We start from the raw sequence: 26,230 nt of genomic DNA on the forward strand, positions 1-26,230 counted from the left end.
GACAAGGTCAAGGCTGGGAAAGTACAATTTGAGGTAAAGCCAGGCAAGGCAGGGAAGGACAAGGCAGAATCAAGGGAAAAAGGGCTAGAGTGGGAACAACCTAGCTAGGGGCACTGCCACAGTACTAGGATGGCCGTATAATGCTCCGGCAAGGAGTGTTCGGAGGGCTGGCCTTAAATAAGGCAGAGTCAGCCCTGATTGGCTGACTGCAGCCAATCTGGCTGTTGCTTTGATGGGGCTGCAGAGACCAGGTAACCTATAGTGAGCAACCCTGTAGGCTGCTCACCTGGCCAAATGGTTAAGGCATTGAGTTAGAAACCCAAAGGTCCATGGCTCAAATCCCAGCAGAACCTGACACATTCCTAACAAAATCCAAGATGGGGAGATCCTGTGGCAACTGTCAAGGCCTGAATCATTGCTGTTGTAGAGATGCTGAGTCTTTAGGCTGGTGCAGTAAGTTCAGTCTATAGAATATGGCATTTCTAGCCATATTTGTTTTTAGGGTTTAGTTATTTTTTTTAAAGTGGTGTGAAAGGCAAATTTTAATGGTCTTTCTTACTTCAAAGGTGAAAAATGGAATGGCAAATACTTGTTCTTGACACTATACAACCCCTTTAAAAGGAATGGAAGTGATCATTTTGAAATAATGTTGGTGCTCGGTGGCCATGGAAAGGCTCCTTTAGACATTGACTCACTAAGTCACTCCATTATCATGGCTTTTATCATTAAAATTAAGGCTGTGACTTTTTGTGCCATGGTGTATGGTGATGCCAGAAGAAAGCTTGCTCCATCCATGTAAGATGGTTGGGTGGAGATCAAATAAGCAAGAAGCATAATATGTTGTTTCTGGAGAAAGAGATAGTGGAGACGCTCTTGTTTGATTTTAGGCTTTTCCCCACCAAAGAATTTGGTCATGTTGCTCTTGCAGTTCTTATTTGGCCTCCTCTATACAGGGGCCAGGAGACAGGATCACACATGCACAGTTTTCTTTAGAGGGGTCCAAGTATCCTGCCTGCCACACCAGTCTCATTTTTTGGGTTATTTAATCACAAACTCCTTTTGCATAATTTGCCCTTTGGTCCATTCTCCATATCCTTAAAGTTGGACACCATTGGAATCCCTTTTCCCTTGTTCTTAGGAATTCCAGCTCTTCCAGGGGGCCCATAAGCTAATAATAATTACAGTGTTCTGGTGTGTGTATGTTCCTCTGTTCAGCTCGAGCTACATAATCAAGTTACTTGGTGCTGTGGCTCTCTTCCTGATGGCTCAATAAATTACATTTTCTCTATAGTTCGTAGGATTTAATTAATCTGGGGCTGGTGCTGTTCCAAGAGAAAGTGTGAGAATCTGGCTCTGTAATCAGAAAAGGGACAGGCAGAGCATTTCTGGGTTGTGTCAATAGGGGTAATTACCATAGGATAAAGATCCCTAACCAGTGGCTCGCGAGCAACATGTTGCTCACCAACCCCTTGGTTGTTCTCTGAAAGCAGGAGCTTATTTTTAAATTCCAGGCTTGGAGGCAAGTTTTGGTTGCATAAAACCCCAGTGTACTGCCAAACAGAGTCTCCTGAAGGCTTCCAGTCCACATAGAGCTCAAAACGCCCAATTACAGCCCTTATTTTGCAACACCCATAAATATTTTTCATGCTTTTGTTGCTCCCCAACTCTTTTTACATCTGAATATTGTCCATGGATTAAAAAGGTTGGGGACCCCCAGCCCTAGGTTCTATACTTTGGATTTTGCAGAACAGCACATGTGGGTAAAAGCAGTACTTCTGGGAATGCCAAGTTAAGATGGCAGCAGGAAGTCAATGTCACCCAAACTGTGGTTTTTAGTTGTTCATTTAACAGCCAGTGGTGCGTAAAAGTTGTAGTTTAATCAAGACCTACGAAGTCCATTTAGCCCAGGGCCCCAGCAAAACTAATTATGATCCTGTGAGACTTGTACTGTCTGCCCCACAAGTTGGTACTTGACCTGTTAGATGATGTTCCAGGGCCCTTACAAAACTAATGATGATCCTGTGAGACTCGTACTGTCTGGTACTTGACCTGTTAAGCCAGTGTTAACTATGGATAAATAGATTTGCTCCTTTTTAACCTCAATATAATATCATGGCCTGCCACTATAGCAAATGTGTATCACACATTCATTTATTGCCTTCAACCATTGCTCCTACTGTACCTGTAGGTGGGGAATTCCTGTGCCCTGGACAGGACTTTATAACTGCAAATATATTATAAATATAGTGGTTATCCCACTAATGGACCTACCATGGTGCTGTTAATTCAATGATCATAGCTAGTTCTAGGTTAAATGGGATACTGATATGAACAGACTTAATCTATGATTATTTAATGAGTGATGTATTGGATGTTCCTCCATAACTAGAGGGCAGTAACAGTATTCAATAACACCAATAGGAACACCAAAAGTTTTTATGGGCTACATAAATCTAGAGGCTTGTAGGAATGAACCAGGTCCCTTGAACACAGGGGGCCCAGATGCCCATGTCCCAGACCTTTAGCTTGAGGGAGAACATCAAACAATCCTTGTGTACAGGAGCCTGACACAAACTGGACCAAAGTCAATGCTGTTCATTATTTTATTAAAAGGGTCTAAACTTCCTTTAACATGGTGTAAATCAAGCCTGACACATTTTGCGCCTACATGGGGCACTTACAGGTCACAGGCTTCATAAATCTAGGCCAGGATGTGACTTAGGTTAACATCAATCATTGCAATGGACAAACATTTATTTTTGCTAGCTTTCAAGATATTAGCACAAATTGTTTTTGGTTGTTATTGAATCACTCCCTCCCTCAACCAGATGTGCTCAAGGTACCTGTCCGCCCTGGTTTATCCTAGTTCCAATCCAATGGTCACTTAAATGGGGGCCATAGAAGTGTTAAGGACAGGACTGGCACCTTGCACAGGGTTGGCCCAGGCACAGGGTACAAAGCACAGCCAGACCAGAGGAAGAAGTGCCACTTCATTGAGCACTAAGGGCTACACTCTTGCACTTTTGCACTGTTTTGGATATGCATGGACCAGAAGACCAGAAGACTAATTCATGAGTTCTGAGTTGGCAGCCAATGTCTCTCTGCCTGTTGGCAACATTTATCTCACAAAGAAGCAGTTCATAATGAAGTAATAATGCTTAGCAAGGAAAAGTAAACACCTTGACAAACAATTATATGATAAATGAGTATATTTAGTGACATTGGAAGATTCAGCATTAATTAGAAGAGCATCTAAGCTTAAATTAAATGATATATAAATAGACAAGTCTGGGGTTGGGAGTATACCATCAATAGAAGGAATGTGTTCAGTTAAAGTTAGACACATGAGATGGATGTGCCTCAAACAAGAGTGTATAGTATCCAAGGTGCCATAGGGATGGGTTATGAAAATAAGACTTAATATGGCCAAGGAGGGGGCAGATTTTCTGAAAACGATGACTGTTTCAGTTCCCATGTTCCCAGCTAATTAATGTTCCAAAACCAAATGGACGTAATATTTGCGTTTCATGCTCAATTTGTTTTCGTTTGAATTCCAAGTCAATCTGGCGTATTTTTTGACTGCAACTTGACCTTTACGTCTAGAAACTGAAATACAGTAAGTGGCCACATGGGCATGGCATCACATATTGTTTGTATTATTATTTGGCTGCCTCCAAAGAGTTGCGCTTGGAAAGCTGCTCTTACATTATTTTCGTTGGCTTCCATGAGTTGCTTGAAGAAAGTATGGCTTTGTTCCTCCAGCGTTCTACACTGATCCAATACCTGGAGCGCTATGAGAACATGGGGATTGGTCTTTTAATGGGAAATAAATGAGTCCTGTCTATTATGAGATGTAGCAGAATGTATTGCTGGTCATTTATATGAACATATAGAATTGCATTTTGGTTTCATTCCAAAGCAAATCTGAACCTTCACATGACATAGACAATTGAACAATTCTTGGATTCTTGATTTGTCTAGGAATTCAGAATGCAACGTATAATTTGATTTGCTTATTATTATTGAATAGCACTCAAGTGGTTAATCACAAAATAGAGGCACCAATTCTTATAAGGAGATGAAACTTGCAGAAGCTTGAAGTCACCATTAGGGAAATTCCCTTTAAAGGTCTGGATCCCTCCTGTAATAATCAATCTGGAATTTAACCATATAGCCAGAGTCCCTTTTCAGCTGAGTCTTTATACCTTAGGCAAGGTATCACCTGGGTTAGCTACATTGTGTCTACCATTCTTGGTGGAGCCAAGTGATGCTCTTGCTAAGGAACCCTGACTATTGCATCCCTGAGCTATAACTTTCACTAACTAAACTTCATTTACAGAGTCCCTGCTTCCTGAATTTCGCTACGGCAAAATCTTATTACTAGAGCCTGATGCTCCAGACTCTCCAGCAGCATTCACCTTTGGTAACAGGTGGAGCACTGTGCTCATTCCCATTACAGTAACTATGAAAAGTAAATAGTCACACTATCCCTGGGCCAGTAAATGGCACTTTCCTCATCATAGGCATTGATACCAGAAACCTGACCCCCTTAGCTCATAACAAGGTTACAGAAATATAGAAACATTGGGGTAACCGTCACCCTGCTATAGTTCCAGGGGTACCCAGGGTACAAATAATCACTCACCCCAAATCTCCCCTAACTGGCCTTCAGACTGGGCCCCCTTAGCTCATAACAAGGTTATACATATATAGAAACATTGGGGTAACAGTCACCCTGCTATAGTTCCAGGGGTACCCAGGGTACAAATAATCACTCACCCCAAATCTCCCCCTAACTGGCCTTCAGACTGGGCCCCCTTAGCTCATAACAAGGTTACAGATATATAGAAACATTGGGGTAACAGTCACCCTGCTATAGTTCCAGGGGTACCCAGGGTACAAATAAGCACTCACCCCAAATCTCCTCCTAACTGACCTTCAGGCTGGGCCCCCTTAGCTCATAACAAGGTTACAGATATATAGAAACATTGGGGTAACAGTCACCCTGCTATAGTTCCAGGGGTACCCAGGGCACAAATAAGCACTCACCCCAAATCTCCCCCTAACTGACCTTCAGACTGGGCCCCCTTAGCTCATAACAAGGTTACAGATATATAGAAACATTGGGGTAACAGTCACCCTGCTATAGTTCCAGGGGTACCCAGGGCACAAATAAGCACTCACCCCAAATCTCCCCCTAACTGACCTTCAGACTGGGCCCCCTTAGCTCATAACAAGGTTACAGATATATAGAAACATTGGGGTAAAAGTCACCCTGTTATAGTTCTAGGGGTACCCAGGGTACAAATAAGCTCTCACCCCAAATCTCCCCCTAACTGACCTTCAGGCTGGGCCCCCTTAGCTCATAACAAGGTTACAGATATATATAAACATTGGGGTAACAGTCACCCTGCTATAGTTCCAGGGGTACCCAGGGCACAAATAACCACAAATAAATAACCCCAAAATCACACTTACTGGGTTTTACACTACGACACACTATTCACTTCTTTTGTCATCCAACTTACTGGAAAACAAGTGCTACACTGTGATCATATAAATGGTAACTGGCAGTGTTTTTTTGCACTTCTCACATGACACCATTTTCGTAAATAAGCCCCACATTCCCTAAACTAAAAACAAACTTAATTTTATTTGCAGTTCCTGTTATCTGAAATCCACTTAAAGTCTAAGTTTTCCATTTCTAGATAAACACAGATTCATTGCGTTTTCCCGAGTCTGTTTCTTATCATTCCGGTAAACTGAAAAAAAAAATCTCTCTTCTCCTTTTATTGCAGTTTGATGAGGTTAAAGCAGAATTACATGGCTTTCAGTTCCAATTCCTTAGGATATATTGCATGATTTCATAATTTAGCCAATTCCAGGGACTCGTGTGCACATTAGCCACAATACCAAGAAATGACAGTATAGAATGTGCTGTTATGGGAACACAATACTGTATTATGTCATTATATTTCCTGTCGCCAATACTGAATATTCAGATAAGGATTTATGGTTTGGGTGTATGACCTCCTTTTGGGAGCTGGTTTGTAATTTTGTTGAAAAGAAAAAAATTTTTAGTATGAAAAATTAATTTTATAATTATGTACATGTAAATAATTTCCAATGAAAAGTATATTGTAAATTATAGCTGTTTGGGGGTTCCCAAAATCTTCCCCTAACCTAAGAGAAAAGGGTTTGTTTAGAATCGTTAATTTCAAGAACGAGCAAATGTAGGCCTCCCGGGACTCTAGGGAATCCACAGGGCCACAGATATAAAAGTAAAAACATCTTTTATTTGGAAAAAAAAAAACTCCAGGCCCTACGCGTTTCATGCTCGGCAAGCACTTAGGGGCTGATTCACTAAGGGTCGAATATCGAGGGTTAATTAACCCTCGATATTCGACTAGGAATTAAAATCCTTCGACTTCGAATATCGAAGTCGAAGGATTTAGCGCAGATAATTCGATCGAACGATCGAAGGATAATTCGTTCGATCGAACGATAAAATCCTTCGAATCGAACGATTCGAAGGATTTTAATTCAACGATCGAAGGAATATCCTTCGATCAAAAAAAGTTAGCCAAGCCTATGGGGACCTTCCCCATAGGCTAACATTGACTTCGGTAGTTTTTAGATGGCGAACTAGGGGGTCGAAGTTTTTTTTAAAGAGACAGTACTTCGACTATCGAATGGTCGAATAGTCGAACGATTTTTACTACGAATCCTTCGATTCGAAGTCGTAATCGTAGTCGAAGGTCGAAGTAGCCCATTCGATGGTCGAAGTAGCCCCAAAAAACTTCAAAATTCAAAGTTTTTTACCTTCGAATCCTTCACTCGAAGTTAGTGAATTGGCCCCTAAATTAGTAATGGGCTCATGAGCCTGGAGAGGTCTATATTTACATTTTTAACTTTTATATCTGTGGCCTTGTGGATTTCCTAGAGTGCCGGGAGGTCTACATTTGCTTGTTCATGAAATTAATGGTTTACCGCTCCCTAAACTGAGGGTTTGAGTTCGGATAACCTGGACCACTGATTCTGGGTGAGTTATCTACAGTGGCTATTTGCGGGGCCTGTCTGTTGTTTTGAGAATTTTGTTCACCATCCTCACAAATACATGTAAGTCAATGGGCACCAGGCAGGCCCGGATTTGTGGAAAGGCCACCAAGGACTGGGCCTAGGGCGGCAGGATTTTAGGGGGCAGCATGCTGCCCAACCACACCCACATTGGTTTAGAAACACTGGGAATGTGCAGGAGATAAAATTAGTTTCTTTAATTTAGGGATGCACCAAAACCACTATTTTGGATTCGGCCGAACCCCAGAATCCTTTGAAAAAGATTTGGCCAAATACCGAACCGAATCCAAATCCTAATTTTCATATGCAAATTAGGAGTGGGAAGGAGAAAAAAATGTAATTCCTTTTTTTGTGACAAAAAGTCACTTGATTTCCCTCCTTGCCCCTAATTTGCATATGCAAATTAGGATTCAAATTCAGTTGTGATGTCCTATTCCTAGGGATGCAATGGTTCCAGCACCTGGGTCTCTGTGATTGGTACATGAATCAGAGTAACGTAAAGGGCATGTAAAGTCTAAAATAGAATAAGGCTAGGAATGCTGTATGTTGTATACTAAACATAAACATGAACTTACTGCACCACAAGCCTGATCAAACAAATTATTTATTCTTTCAAAGTTGGCCAAAGGGGGCCACCATCTTGTTACTTTGTTAAACATCTTTGCAAGACTAAGACCTTGCACATGCTCAGTGTGGTCTGGGCTGCTTAGGGATCGTCATAAACAAAGCTGCTTGAGTTCTGCATGGCTGGGAAGTAAGGCGGGGGCTCCCCCTGCTGTACATAAGTATGATTGTTTCCCTGCTCAGCAGTTAGGGGCCATCTGACAATTCCTATCCACAGCAGTAAATGAAGGGAGAATTTCACTGCATACAGTCAGGTTTCTTATAAAAACAGTACACATTTTTTATTTAAAGTATATTGAAGATAGGTTTCTTTTTCATTAAAGAAAGTAAAAATGGGATTTTATTTTTTTGCCTTTACATGCCCTTTAAAGTATATGTTCATCTACATTCAACAGAATACTCACCACAGACTTTGGCAAAACGTGTCAGGCGGAAGTGACGTCACAAAAAGCTACAGGGAACGCCCAAGGAGAGGGAGAGACAAAAAGAACTTTGCCGGCTAAAACCCATCCTTGGACTTTTATTGGCGACCTGCTTAAAGACTTTTGACTGTGTGTGACTGACTTCAAAACAAATGTGAGTTTAAAATGTCATAAAACATTTTATGATTAAACAGAAATACCCTATGGGATTTCTATGTTCCCTTTCTTGAGCCTAAAGGTATATTGAGAAGAGAATCCACACCTGGGAAATGTTACATGCGGTATCCCCATTGTTGGTCATGTAAGTGGCCACTTCTGCCAAATTGGTGAAGGAGACGGCGAATAACCAGTGGTGGAACATTCAAGGGGAGAGGAAGTCTTATTTGAAGAAATAAAAAAAAACAAAATTATAGGAACATATTGCACTGTATATTGTTTTTGATTTCCCTGTTGCCCTGGGCGCTGATCCATTTGTTGTTGGTGACTATTCGTGCACATCTGGGAGACTGTGGAAGGATCGTCAGGAGAACATCAAAGGACAAACAAACTTTTCTTTAACAATTTTTCCTTACTGACTTTGTATATGTCTCCAGAAGCAATGTCAGCACAAGAGCTAGTCATACTGGGTATCATCATGTAGAAGAAATGGTATAAATGTCCCAAATCATTGGACTCTGGAGCAATGGCAACACATCCTTGGAGTAATAAATGTAATTTCACCACCTCACAGTCTGACATGAAAACCTGGTCTTGGGATGTGCCAGAAGAAACCTACCTACTTGAATGCATAAATGCCATTGGTAAAGCTTAATGGGGGGGGGAACAATGGTCTGTGCATGAGTTTGCTGAGTTGGGAATGGAAGAATTAGACTTTCCTGCATAATACCCTGACCCCAAGTCAACAGAACAACTGTGGAATGAACTGGAACATAGACTATAAACCAGGATAAATTCCCCAAATTATTACCCAATCCCATTAATGTTCTTGTGGCTGAATTGAAGCAAATCCCACCAACAATGGTCCAACATCTAGTGGAACCTTCCCTATAGAGTATGAGGATGTTAAAGCAGCAAAGGGAGGAGCAACTTCATATTAACCCCATTGGTTTTGGAAAGAAATTGTGCACAGGCAGGTGTTCAGATACTTTTGGGCGTGTAGCACATACCCAATAGGAAGGGAGCCTCCTAGGGTAAAAAAAAACCCAACTAAATAGAAAGAGGAGAATGAATTTAGAAATGAAGGTCTCCACCTACAATTTTTACCAAATAACAGAATTGCATATAATTATTATAATTGTATATAAATCTCCTAAGCAGGACTGAGTCTGTGAGCAGTTGGCCAACGAATAGAGAAAACTAGAAACCAGACTGGTCTATGATTGAGCAGGTAACAGGGCAACTGTATGGATTTTCTTGTTAATTAATTGTTGTTGGTCTGGTGAGAAGATAATAAGAATCAGCCCTCGTGTGGGGGGAAGGAACGATCATTATTGACTGCCCATTAACCGTAGCAGTCTCCTTTTAAACCTCATTCAAAAATCAAATTCTGATTGGCCTAGTTTCCTGGGATTGGCGGCCCACCTTGCTCCTTCTTAAAGGGGATGTTAACCTTGACATTAACTGTAGAGAGTAATATTCTGAGATGGTTTGCAACTGGCCTTTATTTTTTATTACATGTGGTTTTTGTTTTGTTTATGTAACTGTTTGTTCAGCTGCTCTTCAGCTTGGAATTTCAGCAGCTATCTGGTTGTTAGGGTGCAAATTCCCCTAGCAACCAGTATTGGTTTGAATGAAAAACTGGAATATGAATAGGAGAGGACCTGAATAGAAAAAAAAATAACATTAAAATCAAAGCCTCACAGAACTACAGTATATAGACTTTCTGGGTCAGTGATCCCCACATATTAAAGCTGGAAAGAATATGAGGAAGAAGGCAAATAAAGGTATGGGATCCGTTATCCGGAAACCCATTATCCAGAATGTTCCAAATTACAGAAAGGCTGTCTCCCAGAGACTCCAATATAATTAAATAATCCAATTTTCTAAAGATGATTTCCTTTTAGGGTAAGGCCTCAGGAGGAGATTCTGGGAGATTTTGTCGCCTGGCGACTAAACGCCTCGTCTTTTGCGCGACTATCTCCCCGAACTGCCTCTGCGTTTTTCCCCATAGGCTACAGCGCAAAGTCGCTTATTCTGTAATAATAAAACACTTGTACTTGATCCCAACTAAGATATAATTAATCCTTATTGGAGGCAAAACCAGCCCGTTGGGTTTATTTAATGTTTACATGATTTTCTAATAGACCTAAAGTAGGAAAACCCAAATGACAGAAAGATCTGTTATCCAGAAAACCCAAAGTCCTGAGCATTCTGAATAACAGGTCCCATTACTGTAATTCAAAAACCATAAAAATAATGAAAACCAATTGAAAATCTGGTAATAACTGGCCATTCTAGAACATACTAAAAGTATCTTGGAGGTGAACTACCCCTTTAATTATCTAGGGGAAGGGATGGGCCACCCAGGTTTCATTAGGAAGTTATACATAGATATTTTCTGTATATAGTATATACGATATACATATACAACATGTTTTTGGGTGGTGGTGCACAGCTTTCCTTATGTGTTGGAGGCCTTGGGTGAATATTTGCTAGAGCAGGGGTCCCCACCATTTTTTACCTGTGAGCTACATTCAGTTAAAAGCAACACAAGCATAAAAAAATGTTCCTGGGTGGTGCAAATAAGTGGTGTGGCTATTTGGTAGCCTCTATGTGGACTGACAGCTACAAGAGGCTCTGTTGCCTTCAAGCCTGGAATTGAAAAATGAGCATCCGCTTAGAGGCCACTGGGGCAACATCCAAGGGGTTGGGAAAAAACATGTTGTTCATGAGCCACTGGTTGGGGATCACTGCACTAGAGGGGCGGCTCAACTGTAAGTGTAGATTTCAGATACATGGAAGTTCATAAAGAGTAATGAAAGACATGATTACGGGTCATTATTCCTTCCACTTGTTTCCCGGCTCAACAGATGAAACGAGCATAATTAATAGATCTAAATTAAAAACTTCCCAAAGGTAAAAAGTCACATTTGGAAAGTGAGAGGCAAAGAGAGAATGTCCTGAGAATGACGCATGGCAAACCTTTCCTTCTCTGCACATTATCTACATGCTGAAAACATTGCTTTTGTGCAGAGAAATGGAAGGACATAAAAGACATAAAAGATAAAATACACGAGAGTAGTGATGGGCGAATAAATTCACCAGGCACGAATCTGCGGTGAATTCCCGTGTTTCGCCGCTGGCAACTAAATTTGCCTGCGGCAATTTCCGATTTTCACGATTTTTCTGTGAAAATGTTCGAAATGCTCGATTTTTTCATGAAAATGTTTGAATTGCTCGATTTTGCGTGAAAATATCTGAATTTTAAAAAATTATCGTGAAAACGTCAAAATTTCACAAATTTTTCGTGAACTTTCCACTTTCGCGATTTTTCGCAAATTTTTTTGCCGTTTCGAGAATTTTGCAGGAAATGCGAACATTTTTTGGCGACTCGAAACAGGAGAGATTTGCCCTACACAAGAGTTAAATCATCAACGTAGGAGTCCTGCCTAGAGCAAGACCTGTGTGAACTCCTAACTGGAGACGTGCAAGAAGGGATATTTAATAGCCTTAGGTCTTGTGGACTAGTAACTTCACTTTAGTTCTGCCTTGATCCTGATCAACGTGGATAAAGTTTTGTTGCCTGATTCTAAACTTGTCTTGTGCCTCATCTGCACTAATTACTGGAACTCCTCCCTTATGACCATAATTCGAATTTCACCCATAGTGCCACGGCTAGTGTAGGCTGTGAATCAGGCTAATCTTAAAGGGATACTGTCATGGGAAAAAAAATTTTTTTCAAAATGAATCAGTTAATAGTGCTGCTCCAGCAGAATTCTGCACTGAAATCCATTTCTCAAAAGAGCAAACAGATTTTTTTATATTCAATTTTGAAATCTCACATGGGGCTAGACATTTTGTCAATTTCCCAGCTGCCCCATGTCATGTGACTTGTGCCTGCACTTCAGGAGAGTAATGCTTTCTGGCAGGCTGCTGTTGTTCCTTCTCAATGTAACTGAATGTGTCTCAGTGGGACATGGGTTTTTACTATTGAGTGTTGTTCTTAGATCTACCAGGCAGCTGTTATCTTGTGTTAGGGAGCTGTTATCTGGTTACCTTCCCATTGTTCTTTTATTTGGCTGATGGGGGGGAAAAGGGAGGGGGTGGTAATCACTCCAACTTGCAGTATAGCAGTAAAGAGTGATTGAAGTTTATCAGAGCACAAGTCACATGACATGGGGCAGCTGGGAAATTGACAAAATGTCTAGCCCCATGTCAGATTTCAAAATTGAATATAAAAAAATCTGTTTGCTCTTTTGAGAAATGGATTTCAGTGCAGAATTCTGCTGGAGCAGCACTATTAACTGTTTCATTTTAAAAAAAAAAAAATTTCCCATGACAGTATCCCTTTAAGAAACCTAGAGACACTAAGGGGCAGATTTATCAAGGGTAGAATTTCGATGTTTTTTTGAACTCCCATAACTTCGAAATTCAAATAAAAATCAAAAAATGGATTTAAAAAATCGAAATTTTTAACTTCGGGTGTATAGGCTGTTTGAATCGAAGTAAGACCGTATTAGATCGAATTCGAATCAGAGTATTTGCCCCAAAAAACTTTGATCTAACAAAGTCCACCAAATGACTACAAATAGGAGGTCCCCCATAGGCTAAAACAGCAATTTGGCAGGTTTTAGATGGCGAATGGTCAAAGTTGAAGTTTTAAAGAAACATGATAGATTTTGATATTCAAATTTTCACTTTGACACTTACCGGTAATAAATCTGCTCCTTAAAGAGGCACATTTATTAAAGGTCAAATTTGGGATTCATGTGATTTTTTTTAAAACTCTATTAAATTCAAATATACTCGAAATTCGACTGGAGGGGTTATTTATAAAAAAAATCGAATATGTAAAACTTGTACTAATTTTCCCAATCTGAAAACTGGAAAAATTCGACTAACTTGATTCAAGAAAAAACCTTGAATGTCAGGAAGGCTACTAGCGTGTCCAGATTGGTCCCTGGACCTTTCCCATTGACTTATACTTATATTGACTCGGCTGGTTTTAGGTGGAGAATAGTGATGGGCGAATTTGTCCCTTTTCGCCGAAAAATTAGCGAATTTCCCGCATAATTTGCGAAACAGCGAATTTTGATGCCTGCCTCAGTTTGGACACCTGCATTAAAGTCAATGGGCATCCAAATAATGTTGACGCGCAACGGTTTTGACGTCCGCTACTTTTCCGACATGCGTCCAAAATGTTTTGACGCCTGTGAATTTTCTCGGCAGTTTCTCTAATTTATTCGCTGGTGTCGAAACACCACTAGTGATGGGCAAATAAATTCGCCAGGCATGAATTTGCGGCAAAGAATCCATACATTGTGCAGAGGCAATTAGAGTTCCTGCAAGAAATAACATGGAGGAGGAAGAATCCATAATTGACCTTCAGATGGGGAAATATTGTTCCATTACACACGAGAGGGCAACAAAAATACCAAGAATCACCAAATAAACCCCCAAACACACCAGTTCCAGCTTCAGTCAAATGATTCCAATAAAGTTTCCCATGAATTGTCAAGAATGACTTCTTGGAATAATCATATATAGTATAACTATATCAGAAGTCACCACAGCTTCTTCCACTTCTTCATTTACAAAAATGGTGGAGCAACAGAACTGAATTAAGGTTCCCATCACTAGAATACCAACCTGGCTCTGCCTTAAAACCAAGACGATACTTCATCTCATCTCCCAGAATTCCTTCTGCTTAACCAAACTTTGTCCCTAACTTACTTGCCCAATAACTAGTCCCTAGTGGTTATAATCTGGAACTCGGCCGCATGATATAAACGCTGACATATTCTTCTCCAGCCAATCGCTGAATAGCAGGACATGCGCTCGCATTCTGTTGCCCAGTGTTACAGAAATGACCATGTCCTGACCTTATGCTGTTAAATCTAAAATTAAGATGATTATGCTCCATTTTCAAGAAATATCAGTAATTGGATTAGAGTCTCATAAAGGTCGTTTGCACTGGGGACTCAGATCCCTTAAGTGCAGTTATGTCTGTGCTAATTGTGACATCACTTACAGTAGAATCAGAAAAAGGCAATAAAAACTTTCATATCCCCAAACCATTCTGCATCAGCTTCATACTGTGTTAATGAAAACATCCAGTCGACTCCCTGGCACTTCTATTGCAGCTAATATTCCCCTTATTACATAGTTCCTCCACCAGAAGGATCCAGTGTATTGATTGGTTGGTATGTGATTTGGAGGCATGGGATTTGTCTGTGGCAAAGTGACAGTTTGTCAGGATTAGTTCATGGGAATCACTGTGACATTCAGCAGACTCTGAATCCAACGCAGAAAGGAGAGGCCGTGTGGCGACAAATCAAGTAAAAATCTGTATAAAGTCAAGATTCACTTGCCTCTTGCTTAAACCCAAAGCAAACTTTGGAAAACCTTAGTGATCCCCATAGAATCACTTCTACAACTATCGCTTACCAAATATAATAAAAGAGAAATTCATTACATGTAACATGCAGCCTTGTGCCTTTATATGGTCACAGAACAACCCCTCAGTGACTTCTAATATCCTTATCATTTACAGTAGGGGGTACATTATCCCTTATAATACATGAGTGATACTCAGAGTTCCCTGTATAACTCAGCCTGCAGCCTTGTGCCTTTATATGGTCACAGAACAACCCCTCAGTGACTTCTAATATCCTTATCATTTACAGTAGGGGGTACATTATCCCTTATAATACATGAGTGATACTCAGAGTTCCCTGTATAACTCAGCCTGCAGCCTTGTGCCTTTATATGGTCACAGAACAACCCCTCAGTGACTTCTAATATCCTTATCATTTACAGTATGGGGTAGATTATCCCTTATAATACATGAGTGATACTCAGAGTTTCCTGTATAACTCAGCCTGCAGCCTTGTGCCTTTATATGGTCACAGAACAACCCCTCAGTGACTTCTAATATCCTTATCATTTACAGTAGGGGGTACATTATCCCTTATAATACATGAGTGATACTCAGAGTTTCCTGTATAACTCAGCCTGCAGCCTTGTGCCTTTATATGGTCACAGAACAACCCCTCAGTGACTTCTAATATCCTTATAATTTACAGTAGGGGGTACATTATCCCTTATAATACATGAGTGATACTCAGAGTTCCCTGTATAACTCAGCCTGCAGCCTTGTGCCTTTATATGGTCACAGAACAACCCCTCAGTGACTTCTAATATCCTTATAATTTACAGTAGGGGGTACATTATCCCTTATAATACATGAGTGATACCCAGAGTTCCCTGTATAACTCAGCCTGCAGCCTTGTGTCTTTATATGGTCACAGAACAACCCCTCAGTGACTTCTAATATCCTTATCATTTACAGTAGGGGGTACATTATCCCTTATAATACGTGAGTGATACTCAGAGTTCCCTGTATAACTCAGCCTGCAGCCTTGTGCCTTTATATGGTCACAGAACAACCCCTCAGTGACTTCTAATATCCTTATCATTTACAGTAGGGGGTACATTATCCCTTATAATACATGAGTGATACTAAGAGAATCAAAAAACACAATTTCCCTTTTTTTCAGCTTTAGTGGAAAAGAATGACTTAAACCTTAAGTAAAGATACACAGCAATTCTTGAATTAAATAAAATTAGCTGCAGGGTGACTGTTATACCCCAATCACTTACCTTATTATATAATAAAGGGGAAGTAGAACCAATAGTAGCATAGGAAGCTCTACACTTAAGAAGTCAGAAATGTGTTCTCCGAGGCGGCAGGACAGTAGTTATCTGATTTCTCAGCCACACAAGGTGCCACTTACCTCTACCAGCTGACAGTTAGCAGATCTGATGGGCACAGAGAGAACAAACAGGAAAGTCCTTAGGTATAATAATAATAAGAGCTGGTCCCACGCCATCTTCTCTCTCCTGTACCACTGCCTTCCTCTCTCCTCTTCCTCTCTCTTCCTCCTCCTCCTCTCTCAGGCACCTAAACAGGACCGGCAAGGCCAGGTGATTAATAGCCTGCGAGCCGCTGACTCTTCATCCAGAGGATTCCAGCACCAAGTACTGAGTCTCCTCTCCCGCAGCTTCTCCCTGACTCACAGCCCACAGCTTCCCATGGGGATCATTAATTAATGACACTGGTGTCATTTACACTCTGGGAGGGGGGGGAGGGGAGAGTTAATCCAAGGCACATTATCCTTATCATATGTGTGCGACACACTCACACAATCATACTAAACTATGATGTCCTGTATTTATTTTCTTAGTTATTATTATTATTATTATTATTATTAACATGTATTTTTAGAGTGTCAAAATATTGCACAGAGCTGCAAAATAAATGTGTTTATACAAAGAAATCATATGAATTACATACATAGAACATACAGAGTTACATACATAATGACCAGTATCTTTACACAAGGTGAGGAAGGCCCTGTGCAAAAGAGCTTACAATCTAAAGGGGAAGGGAATGAGACACAATGGATGGGAGTGGTCAAGATCAGAAATAAACAGGTGAGAGATGTAACATATGGAATTGCATTTTGTAGTTAAACCCAGTGGGGCTCATTTATCAAACTTCCCGCAGGACAGATATCTCACAGTGAATATATTTGCCCTGTGTTATAAAGCTGAATAAGAGCAATTTTTTGCAATGTGAATATCTATAAGAGCTTTTTAAACCTGTCAAAATCACAAATTGCGAAATATTTATGTGCACATTCTGCGTTTGAATTACGCCACAACTTTGGTGGCAGAGAAAATATTCGCAAAACACTTCCGCAAATTATGAATTTAAGTTACTGTCAACGCTATTTTTGTGCCCAACAACCTCGCACAGTGGGCGCACTCACGCAAACCCCCGTCTCATTTGTGAGCCATTTGCGAAAATTTATTCACAACGCAAATTCGCAAAAAACGGAAAGAAGGGCAGAGCAGTGCAAAATATTAGCGTTCAGGAAAAAGCATGGGCAATACAACCATTTGCAAATAAATATGTGCTGCGCGAATGTTATAAATGACCCCCAGTAGGCCAGTAGGCTTCTCTAAATAGGGGTTAAGAGATGAGGTTTAAGAGATCTTTTGAAAGCAGAAAGGTTGGGAGAAAGTGGAACAGACTGTGGGAGAGAGTTCCAGAGGAGGGGTGCAGCCCTTGCAAAGTCTTAAATGCGAGTATATGAGGAGGTAATGAGAGAAGAGCTGAGGAGCAGGTCAGTAGAGGAGAGTAGTAAGCGGTTGGTGAGTATATAAAGATGAGATCAGAGATGTAGGGTGGGGCAGAGTTATGAAGTGCTTTGAATATCAGGGACATTAGTTGGAATTTTATTCTGAAAGATAGTGGAAGCCAGTGCAGGGATTGGCAGAGTGACTGGCAGAAAGACTGCAGAGGAGGAGCGGTTGCTGAGGTGGATAAGCCTGGTGGCAGTGTTCATTATGGACTGGAGAGGTGACAGTCTCTGGTGGGGAAGGTCAATTAAAATAGAGTTAGTCTAGACGTGATATGACGAGAGAAAAAATAAGAATTTTGGCGGCATCTTGGTTGATAATGATGGTATTTTGGATATGTTCCTTAGGTGGAAGTGACATGATTTAATAAGTGACTGGATATGAGGAGTGAAGGACAGGGCAGAATCTAGGATAACCCCAAGGCACCAGGTCTGGGGAGATGGGGTGATAGAGTTGTTACTGGTGTTAGTTGGAGGAAAGAGAACCATTTCCGTTATAGAGAGGTTTAATTTAAAGGGGTGGTTCACCTTTAAGGTAACCTTTAGTATGATATAGAATGGCCAATTCTTAGCAGATTTTCAACTGGTCTTCATTATTTATTTTTTTATAGTTTTATTGTTATTTGCCTTTTTCTTCTGACTCTTCGCAGCTTTCAAATGGGCGTCGCTGACCCCATCTAAAAAGCAATTATGGCTACAAATGTATTGTTATTGCTACTTTTTAATGACACATCTTTTTATCCAGGCCTCCCCTATTCATATTCCAGTCTCTTATTCAAATCAGTGCATGGTTGTTAGGGGAATTTGAACCCTAGCAACCAGATTACTGAAACTGGAGATCTGCTGAATAAAAAGCGTAATAACTCGAAAATCCTTAAATAATAAGAAATGAAAACCAATTGCAAATTGTCTTGGAATATCCCTCTCTACATTATACTAAAAGTTAATTTCAAAGGGGAACAACCCTCTTAAGATAGCGTTGTGACATAAAAGTAGAGATAGTGGACAGGCAGGAGAAGACCTGCGTTAGGAGATCTGGGTTGAGATCTGGGGACATAGATCTGAGTGTCATCAGCATGGAGGTGGTAGTGGAAACCATATGAGTTGAGTTTGCTGAGGGAGGAAGTATAGAGGGAGAATAATAAGGGGCCCTGGAGAGAGCCTTGAGGAACCCCAACAGAAGGAGGAAGGATGCTGGGTTTTCATTTGGAGGGGTTGAACTTGATGGACTTTGTATTTTTTCAACCCAATTTAACTATGTAACTGTGTAACTATGTAACTAACTATGTAAGGGGAGAAGATGCTACTCCATTGTAGGAGACACTGAAGGAACGATTAGTGAGGTAATAAGAGAACCAGGGCAGGGCCGTGTCACTAAGGCCAAGTGAATGGAGGGACTGGAGGACAGAGTATATCTGTAACTACAGTGTCAAATGCAGCCGAGAGATCAAGCAGTATTAGTAGTGAGGAATGGTTGTTGCCTTTTGCTGTTAGAAGGTAATTAGTTAGTTGGGTTAGGGCAGTTTCAGTGGAGTGTTAAATCAGATTGTAGGGGTTCCAGCAGTTATCTGACAAGAATGGCATTAGTTGGTTATAAACCAGGCACTCAAGTAGTTTAGAGATGAAAGATAAAAGAGAGATAGGTCAGAGGTTATCTTGACATTTTATATTTCTTTTATAAAACCTTTCAACAGTTAAAATGTATTATTTAAATATATTTTAACTATAGCAGGGTGACTGTTACCCCCATGTTTCTATATGTCTGTAACCTTGTTATGAGCTAAGGGGGCCCAGTCTGAAGGTCAGTTAGGGGTGAGATTTGGGGTGAGTGTTTATTTGTACCCTGGGTACCCCTGGAACTATAGCAGGGTGACACCCCAATGTTTCTATATATCTGTAACCTTGTTATGAGCTAAGGGGCCCAGTCTGAAGGCCAGTTAGGGGGAGATTTGGGGTGAGATCTTATTTGTACCCTGGGTACCCCTAGAACTATAGCAGGGTGACACCCCAATGTTTCTATAAATCTGTAACCTTGTTATGAGCTAAGGGGGCCCAGTCTGAAGGCCAGTTAGGGGGAGATTTGGGGTGAGTGGTTATTTGTGCCCTGGGGACCCCTGGAACTATAGCAGGGTGACACCCCAATGTTTCTATATATCTGAAGGGGGCCCAGTCTGAAGGTCAGTTAGGGGGAGATTTGGGGTGAGTGTTTATTTGTACCCTGGGTACCCCTGGAACTATAGCAGGGTGACACCCAAATGTTTCTATATATCTGTAATCTTGTTATGAGCTAAGGGGGCCCAGTCTGAAGGCCAGTTAGGGGGAGATTTGGGGTGAGTGCTTATTTGTACCCTGGTTACCCCTGGAACTATAGCAGGGTGACTGTTACCCCAATGTTTCTATATATCTGTAACCTTGTTATGAGCTAAGGGGGCCCAGTCTGAAGGCCAGTTAGGGGGAGATTTGGGGTGAGTGGTTATTTGTACCCTGGGTACCCCTGGAACTATAGTAGGGTGACTGTTACCCCAATGTTTCTCCATATATAGATATATCTGTAACCAGCCTGGAAACTCACTTTATGGACAGAAGGACTTGAGGCATTTCAATGTTCTAAGAATAAACTCTTGGAAGATAATGATATTTGGAGGTAGGGTCAGGTCCAATAACAAGACATATCTATAATAAGTCTGCAGCACAATAATGAATATGACTTATCTCAGACTCACAGATTTGTAATATCATTTTCTCATTTTTCATGGGCGAGTTGTTTGGGCGGCTGAGAGCAGAGCGAGGGATTGGATTGTTTCCCTTTGATAGACGTCTCTCCCTCTCATCTATAAGACGATGCCCCTGTCACCCCAGTAAATTGCTTTTCCGTGCGATTAGGTTTAGCCTCGCAGATCCCATCAGTTGATGTTAATAAATGCTAATAGCAATTAATACTCAAAGGAATGAGCAATAACTCTCCCTGTGAAGTCACTTTATCTCCAGCAAGTGCCGATTTCTGATGTGGGCACAGCCGTGTTATTGCGTAAATGCCACAGACGTGTCCGTTAAATTGCGACGTGCATGGGAGTTATCCTGGGTTAATGAAGCCGGTGCCAATATGGGAAAACACATCCGTGTAATGGTGTTCCTTTGGACACGTCGGCGCAATTGTGGCAACTTCTCACGTAGCCGCAGTGATACTGGAGATCTGTGAGAAAGCAGTGCATTATGGGTAAAAAAAACGAGTGCAGAAATTGTGCTAAATTGAGTGCAGTGAGTTTGTAACTGACCCTTATAATCTCCCTAATCTTCCTAGAGGATAGAATGGATTCAGAGAGGCAAACAGCAGTTACTGAATGAAGTGTGAGAAAGTTAGGGTGCTATAGTGGAAGTTTCACGGTACAGAGCCCCATCCATACACTTGCCCTGTGTCCCCCATAACTGCATTGTGCATGTCATCAGGCGCTAGCTATAGATCATAGATTTGCATCTGCAACAGGAACCTTAAAGATGGTTATAAGGCATAATATTGGCATAATCTTGTACCCAGCGTCAGACTGGGGGTTCAGGGCCCAGCAAGGCTTCCGATTCAGGGGCCTCCGACCCCTAATCCCCAGTCTCACCTCCCCACTTCCCGCGTAACTTGTTCTCCTCTTTTGGCAGGATCGAGGCCAGGGAGCAGCTCTGCATCAACATTGCCCACTGGGGCCCACCAGTTTTTTCCCGGGGTCCCGCCGGCCCAGTCCGACCCTGTTTGCAACCATTTGTGCTCCTGCACTTGTGGAATCAGTAAACAACCTCTTTTAGGTCTTGTTATATTGTGAGTCACCAGCAGGTGTCAGTATAAGCAAATACAGGGAATATACAGAGAGAGCAATGGAATATACTAATACAAAACTGTCATTCATGCGCGGTGTATACACAACCTGTACTGTAGGGGTCTTACATTTACTAGTACTAGAGCACTAAGGGGCACTGAGAGCATGGGGGTATCTACCATATGGACAGCCATGGGCCTGTGTCTAGGACATCAGTTTATCAGAGTGGCCTCTGAGTACCTACTATGTTTGGTAAATACAAACAAAAAAGCATTTACCCACACAGCTATGGATACTTTAGGCTTAATCTGATGGCAGAGCTGTGGGGGTGGTACCTTCTTAGTGAGCAATTGGCACATATACAGGACAGATGGCCATCTACGAATGCAGCGTTGGACTGGGGGGGGCGGGGGCCACCAGGCCTGCTGTCTTAGGGGCCCCCATATGTCCCCCAATGGCAAAGCACCCTCAATCCTCCCCTGTGCGTTTACTTATTGCTTCATGCAGCATTGACCGCAGCCAGGGAGGGAGGTCGGGAGAACAGGGAGCAGGTCTGGGCTGACAAGACCCACAAGAGCCTGGGCCCACCAGTTTCTTTCCCAATACCCCGCCGGCCCAGTCTGACCCTGTACACATGTGCCAACCATGGAAGATGGGAGTGAGTTGAAGCAGTGTCGGACTGGGACACCAGGGGCCCACCCAAAAACCTTTGATTAGGGGCCCACCAATTAATCTTAGACCAGGGGCCCACTCTCAGTACTATTAAACTTCCTCTCAACACTCAACCTCTATTTTCCTAGTCTCTTTCTTTTACATACTATAATCTATTATTCCATCTATTTAGCCTCTTTGTTCTCATAGAATTTGGGAATGGCCATGAAACAGCCAACTGTCTAGCAACATAAGGGCCCACTGACACCTTGGCCCACCGGGACTTTTCCTGGTATCCTGGTGGGCCAGTCCGACACTGAGTTGAAGTCTGGTACCTTAGTTAATTCTGGATCTAAATACATCTGTGCCCAAAAGTGCACCTCTAAGCACTTATCTAACTACCACTGGCACCCGGTGGAAAGCTGCACCCTGCTCCTCACATTTGATAGAACATCTACCAGGGGGGCAAGACAAGACCCCATTGTAATTTGCACCTCCTGACACTCCCTAGCGCACAAGTTAGGAGAAGCCCCCCACCCCGAGCCTTACCTGCTCCCCCCATTTGTAAGCAGTGATCACTGAACGACAATTCTCAGCCCTGCCCGGTAATCAAATGCTGGGAGATGTAGCAGTTCAGTAAGAGCTGGAGGGCCCCAGGCTTGATATACCAGTTCCAGTACCTACATAAATAGTTTTATTCTCCAATGGATTCCTGAGGAGTTTGGGCAACAGCCTCCCATCCTTGGGGCCACATTCTGGTCTCTGGGATAAATACAGCCCAAGTGCCAGTCACTAAATGCCACCAGAACCCACTGCAGCTCATACACTGCTCAACACACTGGGGATTTCAGTTTTTCATCTAATATTTGCCTCCAGGCCAGAAATACACACAGAACCTAATGATGGCAAGTACTCAATATCCTTATTAAACATTCCTTCTGCATCTCTAACCCTAATGTCTCGCCTGGATCCAACCTGAAACTTAGTGTCTCATGATACGGCTCCTTTACATACGTGTAGATGGAAAAGTGCAGAAAATCAAATCTCCTTCACCAGTGATTGTGCCCTCTGCCCACAGATACTATTGTTTGTACTCACAGCATGAAATAGATGTGTCTTTACACCTGTACCGGATATCTGGCACTTTTATTGCTAATGCTACTATATAAAGGCACAAGGCTGCAGGCTGAGTTATACAGGGAACTCTGAGTATCACTCATGTATTATAAGGGATAATGTACCCCCTACTGTAAATGATAAGGATATTAGAAGTCACTGAGGGGTTGTTCTGTGACCATATAAAGACACAAGGCTGCAGGCTGAGTTATACAGGGAACTCTGAGTATCACTCATGTATTATAAGGGATAATGTACCCCCTACTGTAAATGATAAGGATATTAGAAGTCACTGAGGGGTTGTTCTGTGACCATATAAAGGCACAAGGCTGCAGGCTGAGTTATACAGGGAACTCTGAGTATCACTCATGTATTATAAGGGATAATGTACCCCCTACTGTAAATGATAAGGATATTAGAAGTCACTGAGGGGTTGTTCTGTGACCATATAAAGGCACAAGGCTGCAGGCTGAGTTATACAGGGAACTCTGAGTATCACTCATGTATTATAAGGGATAATGTACCCCCTACTGTAAATGATAAGGATATTAGAAGTCACTGAGGGGTTGTTCTGTGACCATATAAAGACACAAGGCTGCAGGCTGAGTTATACAGGGAACTCTGAGTATCACTCATGTATTATAAGGGATAATGTACCCCCTACTGTAAATGATAAGGATATTAGAAGTCACTGAGAGGTTGTTCTGTGACCATATAAAGGCACAAGGCTGCAGGCTGAGTTATACAGGGAACTCTGAGTATCACTCATGTATTATAAGGGATAATGTACCCCCTACTGTAAATGATAAGGATATTAGAAGTCACTGAGGGGTTGTTCTGTGACCATATAAAGGCACAAGGCTGCAGGCTGAGTTATACAGGGAACTCTGAGTATCACTCATGTATTATAAGGGATAATGTACCCCCTACTGTAAATGATAAGGATATTAGAAGTCACTGAGGGGTAGTTCTGTGACCATATAAAGGCACAAGGCTGCAGGCTGAGTTATACAGGGAACTCTGAGTATCACTCATGTATTATAAGGGATAATGTACCCCCTACTGTAAATGATAAGGATATTAGAAGTCACTGAGGGGTTGTTCTGTGACCATATAAAGGCACAAGGTTGCAGGCTGAGTTATACAGGGAACTCTGAGTATCACTCATGTATTATAAGGGATAATGTACCCCCTACTGTAAATGATAAGGATATTAGAAGTCACTGAGGGGTAGTTCTGTGACCATATAAAGGTACAAGGCTGCAGGCTGAGTTATACAGGGAACTCTGAGTATCACTCATGTATTATAAGGGATAATGTACCCCCTACTGTAAATGATAAGGATATTAGAAGTCACTGAGGGGTTGTTCTGTGACCATATAAAGGCACAAGGCTGCAGGCTGAGTTATACAGGGAACTCTGAGTATCACTCATGTATTATAAGGGATAATGTACCGCCTACTGTAAATGATAAGGATATTAGAAGTCACTGAGGGGTTGTTCTGTGACCATATAAAGGCACAAGGCTGCAGGCTGAGTGTTTTTATATATAAAAGCTTTTATCTTTTTTTTATTGGGGATACATTCCTTTTTACAACCACAACTTTTCATGTGACATCACTAAACCCTGTTTATAATTATACTGTATATCCTGGTGAAAACCATCCACTGGGTAAAATACACCAATGGAAACTTTGCAGAAAAAAAAGGTGACTTTCCCACAGAGGTGGTATCTAATAAACTCAATGCTTCAAACAACATAAAGATAAGAAAGAAAAGTAATGGTCTGCAAATATTTACATTGCAGGTAATGGTGAAGGGAAAAGGACACAGAGATGGAGGAATGAAGGGACGAGGAAAGTTTTACCTTAGGATAATGGAACACGGGACATTTAGTTGCTTGTAATAAATCTTCACCATTGTGGGTGACAAGAAATCCCTGTTTCCCTCATGTTTCCTTACCGCTGGCTAAATTGTATCTGTCTGGTCTTTTATGTTCTCTGCTTCTGTCTCGCCTCAAACCAAAATCTGTTACACTGTTTAAAGGGTATGTTCAACTTTAAATGAACGGTTAGAATGATGTAGAGAGGGATATTCTGAGACAATTTGCAGTTGGTCTTAATTTTTTATTATTTGTGGTTTTTGAGTTATTTAGCTTTTTATTCAGCAGCTCTCCAGTTTGCATTTTCAGCATTGTGGTTGCTAGGGTCCAAATTCCCCTAGCAACTATCCACCGATTTGAATAAGAGACTGGAATATGAATAGGAGAGGCCTGAATAGAAAGAGGAGTAATAAAAAGTAGCAATAACAATACATTTGTAGCCTTACAGAGCATTTGTTTTTTTACAGAATCCCGTGACCCCCATTTGAAAGCTGGAAAGAGTCAGAAGAAGGCAAATAATTTAAAAAAAAACTTTAAAAAAATAAATAATGAAGACCAATTGAAAAGTTGCTTAGAACTGGCCATTCTATAACATACATAGGAGCTTATTTATTAGGCTGTGTAAAAACTGGAGTGAAGCATTACCGGCGACATTGCCCATAGCAACCAATCAGCAATTAGATTTCAACAGTTAGATCTGATTGGTTGCTATGAGCAACATCACCGGTAATGTTTCACTCCACCTTTATAGTGTATTTTTCCTGGTCATGTGCTTTCAGAAAGAGCCAGCACTTTAGGATGGAACTGCTTTCTGGCAGGCTGTTGTTTCTCCTACTCAATGTAACTGAATGTGTCTCAGTGGGACCTGGATTTTACTATTGAGTGCTGTTCTTAGATCTACCAGGCAGCTGTTATCTTGTGTTAGGGAGCTGTTATCTGGTTACCTTCCCATTGTTCTGTTGTTAGGCTGCTGGGAGAGGGGGGGGGGGAGGGTGTGATATCACTCCACATTGCAGTACAGCAGTAAAGAGTGATTAAAGTTTATCAGAGCACAAGTCACATGTCTGGGGGCAGCTAGGAAACTGACAATATGTCTAGCTCCATGTCAGATTTCAAAATTAAATATAAAAAAATCTGTTTGCTCTTTTTAAAAACAGATTTCATTGCAGAATTCTGCTGGAGCAGCGCTATTAACTGATGTGCTTTGAAAAAAAAAACCTCACCCTAAAGTTCTGTGTAACTGTAAGTGGTAGTTAAATCTGTATCTGTTTGTGCATTTCTGGTTCTGCC

The 26,230-nt window shown here is 41.5% G+C and overlaps 1 protein-coding gene across 2 annotated transcripts in view; it reads right to left on the reverse strand.

The window, feature by feature from the left end:
• The window catches only part of tmie.L (transmembrane inner ear L homeolog), a 34,527-nt gene extending 13,265 nt beyond the window's left edge, over nt 1–21,262 (reverse strand). Inside the window, exons 1-2 of one of the 2 annotated variants that reach the window (XM_041565746.1) lie at nt 21,097–21,262; nt 16,079–16,245 (exon numbers count right to left, since the gene is read on the reverse strand). In XM_041565746.1, coding sequence (XP_041421680.1) covers nt 16,079–16,174 — 96 coding nt within the window. In that variant the 5' untranslated portion in view covers nt 16,175–16,245; nt 21,097–21,262. Of the gene's footprint in view, nt 1–16,078; nt 16,375–21,096 lie in introns of those variants that run through there. The other variant, XM_018267031.2, reaches the window with a different exon arrangement.
• Nucleotides 21,263–26,230: the final 4,968 nt, after the last annotated feature.

This window comes from Xenopus laevis, chromosome 6L (assembly GCF_017654675.1).
Source record: "Xenopus laevis strain J_2021 chromosome 6L, Xenopus_laevis_v10.1, whole genome shotgun sequence".
Lineage (NCBI taxonomy): Eukaryota > Metazoa > Chordata > Amphibia > Anura > Pipidae > Xenopus > Xenopus laevis.